At 43.1% G+C, this 4082-nt stretch overlaps 1 protein-coding gene across 1 annotated transcript; it reads left to right on the top strand.

Annotated features, from left to right (window-relative positions):
- Positions 1 to 547: 547 nt before the first annotated feature.
- LOC130134581 (F-box protein At2g02240-like) lies at positions 548 to 3101 on the top strand. Its single transcript, XM_056312841.1, has 3 exons — positions 548 to 1021; positions 2422 to 2540; positions 2660 to 3101. Exons 1-3 carry the CDS (start codon positions 617 to 619, stop codon positions 2871 to 2873), a joined length of 738 nt encoding a protein of 245 aa, XP_056168816.1. The 5' UTR covers positions 548 to 616; the 3' UTR covers positions 2874 to 3101.
- The last annotated feature ends 981 nt before the right edge of the window (positions 3102 to 4082 follow it).

Raw genomic sequence — 4082 nt, 5'->3', positions numbered from 1 at the left:
CCCGCGCGGGGGAAAAAGAAAGGAAGGAAGGAAAAAAAAAGAAAAGGGCCTGGGCCCATGTGGGGGGAAAAACGAAAAAGAAAAGGGCCGGGTTGGCCCGGCCCCGACCCGGCCCAACTCGGAATTTTTTTTAAAAATAAAGCACTATAATAGACTCTATTAATATAAATGTGCCTAATTTCTATATGCAATGCATTTAAATAGAAATATTTTTTATTTTAGGAATTAAAGAAAATTAACTTTTAAATTTTGTGCAATTAATTTTGGGCAAATTAAAAATAGATGTCAATATTTTAGATATAAACTTTTGTCGATAATGAAAATATTCTTTTCTTGACTAATTATTTATTTAAGCGACATGAGCGATCAGTTTTAGAAAAACGTTTTTAAAATCATTCATTTTTCGCGAAATGAATAGAATCTCGGAAAGAGCTAACGCCGAAGTTTCGAAGTATATGCATCTACCAAAAAAAAAACAGAAAAAGGAAACCCGTCTTATTCCGGGTCGGGCTCGGCCCGCACCGGGGAGTTGACGACCCGCGGAAGACCAGCAAAAGCGACGACAAAAGCTGTGAAACTGCAAACAGCATCTTTGCTTCCGTACTTCATCGTGGCCATGGCCGTGGCGGAGGCGGCGGTCGTCGGCATCGGCAACCTCGGACTCGGAATTCCGTCGTCCGAATCGGAAACAAGAACGTCGGACCGAGGAGGTTCGAACGCCATGGATCACCCAAAGGAGGTGGTGGAGATGGACGGCTTGCCCGAGGGGTGCGTCGCCCACATCATCTCCCTCACCACTCCTCGCGACGCCGCCCGCTGCTCCGCCGTCTCGCGCGCCTTCCACTCCGCCTCCGACTCCGACGCCGTCTGGCGCAAGTTCCTGCCTCCCGATCTCGACCTCATCGTCTCGACTTCGCCGCCGCCGTCGCCGCCGCCGCCTCTTGGGCCCCCGCTGACCAGGAAGAAGGACGTCTTCCTCCGTCTCTGCGGCCCCCCTCTCCTCATCGACTCCGGTCGCAAGGTGACTTTGATTTTTGTCGAGCGCATTCTGGGTTTTTGTGCCGGCCGCGAGGTGAAATGATTGTCGGGTTTTTGTGGGCCCGGAGTTTGATTTTGTTGGATCTTGGAGTGAAAGGTGACGGTCTTTGAGATCGGCTTGCGGGTCGAATGGTTCTGAACTTACTTCTGCACAGAACTCCGGTTTTGGGTGATCCGCATCTGGAAGACCATGGCCGATCTTACGCGTTAAAGACAAAAGTTGAGCCATTTTCCGATGGTTCCAGGCTTTCAGAATAATTAGCGTAATCGGCTGCAATCTCCCAATTATCTGCGTGTTATTAGAACAGATGGTTCGATGTTGAGTGCCTAACACCGTTAGTCTCAAAGGCATGAAGCATAAACCGTGTCAACTCTAACTTTATGGTTTTGCCGATATTGGCTCAGCACTCGGGTTCAATTTTGTTCTGTCTTGCTTTTTTAAAACTTGGGTTGGCTGGTTGGTCGGTTTTGGCTTCACTGCTTGTGCTGGGCAGTCTGAAGAAACTGATGATACTCACTAGGATGAATTTAAAGTTAAACTTGTAGGTGAGAAAGGGCATCATTTCCGATAGGCCGTTGTGCTCCGAATTTGTGCACCGCCTGCAGTAGCTGAATACCAGAGTTAGGGAAATGGCTGTTGCGGTGTAACTGGCTTTAGTCAAAGTTGGGGATAGAATTGGAACATTGTTTGTTCCATAGAGAAGCCTGCTGTGGAGGTGAAATTGTCCCGTTGGTGCAATCTCTGCTTGCACGTACGTGATGACATAATTGTGAATGCAGGGCGAATTGTCTCCATGCGTGTGCTAAAACGTGATGTTCTTGTCTGAATCGAGGGTGGACTAGTTGAAAGCAGAGAATGACTTTGGCGGGTGTTGCTCCTAGAATTGGTTGGGCTGGATATAGAGATGGACCATCTATGCTAAGCATTTGGTTAATGTTGGACGGTTGACTTATCAAATAGTGAAGTGCATTCAATTGAAAAGTTCATAGGTGATAGTTCTTCTATGTTTTTTGCTATTCTATTACTGGGAGAAGTTCACGGAACACGACCTTGTTGCAATAGTCTCTTTGAAGCAATGGCAGAAGAAGTTACTCTTGTTTGTTTTTTCGTTTTTGTTAAAGTAGAGATGATTGAAATCCTAAGTACTTAATTTATGTACAACAATCTTATTTTAATTGTTTTGGGAATCATGTCTCGAAGAGTATCATACATGTCCAATACGCTGTTTGTTCAGCATATCAAATGACCGAATGATATATTTACCTACTTGTAATCTGCTCCCCACGATTATCCTTCATTATTATCATGTTCTTCTGGAGAGACGGCGTCATCTTAATTTTCGAAATATTTCACATAGAATGATCTTTCCATGTCTTGCGCAGAGTTTTGCACTTGAAAAATGGAGTGGGAAGAAGTGTTATATGATTGGCTCCAGAGATCTGTCTATAGTATGGGGTGACACTCCTCGCTTCTGGAGATGGAGTTCGCTCCACGTCTCAAGGTCCATCCAATCTCCAGACTGCTGTTACATTTTCCATTTTATCTGTGGATACTGTCATCTGTCTTCTTATGTTTGGCATCTATCGTGTGGTTACTGAAATCTGTTCTTCTATCTGAAAGATTCCCAGAGGTGGCAGAGCTACTTAGAGTATGCTGGCTCGAGGTTCACTGGAGACGCGACTTCTGTCTGCTGACACATATTGTGCAGCTTACTTTATCTTCAAGTTTGTGCATGAGAACTATGGCTTTGAGAATCAAGCAGTGGAAGTGTCCATCTTTTCTGGTTCCGCGGGTGAGCGAGGCACTATTTATTTGGATCCTGACGGGAGGTTGAGACAGCAATATCAAACCTGGCGGTAGAGATTACCTCATATTGCCAGTGATGCATTCGCGGCAAGAGTCGTTGAGGATAGTGAGAAACAAATTCCTCAGGACAGAGGAGATGGGTGGAAGGAGGTCAATCTGGGCGAGTTTTTCGTGAGCGACCCTCCAACTGGGGAGGTTCAAATAAACTTGATGGAGGTGAAAAGTGGTAACTGGAAATCCGGGCTAGTCATCCAGGGTTCGTCCTACACAGATGACTCCCCAAGAAAGCAGTCGTCAGCGCATTGGTCGACGGAGATGAGGTGAATGGGGATACTGTAAATGTCACGGATGATTTATACTTCACGTAAGATGTTATAGAACAAATACTTACAAGGGAGTGTTAATTAAAAGGGAGGACCTACCTCCATCTTCTCGAACAATTAGCAACATTTGTAATGCCGCGGGATACCCCTAAGCTCCTGTATTTCATTCGCTCTATAATACTGACATTTTACACACAAAAAAAGAAAAAAAAAGGTGGGGCCATTATGAAAAGTTATCATTGATCGGTTCAACCCTTTTTCGGAACATTTTAGGAGTAAAATCTGGAATGTATTAGGCCGACGTGGGGGAGTGCACTCTTAAGATCGGTTAAAGAGGTGGACCAATTGAAATGCGCGAAAGCTAGCCCGAAAACTACCAAATTCTCTACCAAAAACAGAAAAGAAGAAGCGATCTTTCATTGAGAGAGAACAAACAAAAGATGCAGTCATTAACGTTTTTGTCATGCTATTTTGCATGAGAACATAAATTCGAGTCATGTCACGAGCAAAACTGTTACAAATACTTAGGCTGCGTTTGGTCATTTAGATTTCTAGGCAGGATAGGATTAAATAAGATAGAATATGAAATCCAAGGGATTTACTATATCCTATCTACTGTTTGGCGAATCGCAGTAATAAAACCGGATATTTTCACATATTACTATGTCCATTATTTGCTATGAACGTCATATCAATATAAATGAACCTGAAAATTGCACAAACGAAGATGATAAAAATTTCTCACGACACTCTTACGTACTTCAATTTTATTTTCTTATTATTTTTCCCTCTCTTGTTTAATTATTTTCTTTTTTATTTCTTTTTCCCCTTCCATCATTCTCTAATAAAATTTTATTAAATAGTAACCTATACAAATATACCTAAAATATGCAATAAAGTATTTGTATTTATAC

Source organism: Syzygium oleosum, unplaced genomic scaffold (genome assembly GCF_021117445.2).
Source record: "Syzygium oleosum isolate NSW1041296 unplaced genomic scaffold, Sole_v2.1 Sole_v2.01, whole genome shotgun sequence".
NCBI lineage: Eukaryota > Viridiplantae > Streptophyta > Magnoliopsida > Myrtales > Myrtaceae > Syzygium > Syzygium oleosum.
Note: the sequence above shows the minus strand (reverse complement) of the source record. Positions and strands in the feature narration are given on the sequence as shown.

What these genes read in the sequence shown, in the direction of transcription:
- LOC130134581 (XM_056312841.1), top strand. Translation starts at nt 617, where the DNA reads ATGGCCGTGGCGGAGGCGGCGGTCGTCGGCATCGGCAACCTCGGACTC. An exon ending in TCATCGACTCCGGTCGCAAG is followed by an intron (nt 1,022 to 2,421) that starts GTGACTTTGATT and finishes TGTCTTGCGCAG; the next exon opens with AGTTTTGCACTTGAAAAATG. An exon ending in AGTTCGCTCCACGTCTCAAG is followed by an intron (nt 2,541 to 2,659) that starts GTCCATCCAATC and finishes TCTATCTGAAAG; the next exon opens with ATTCCCAGAGGTGGCAGAGC.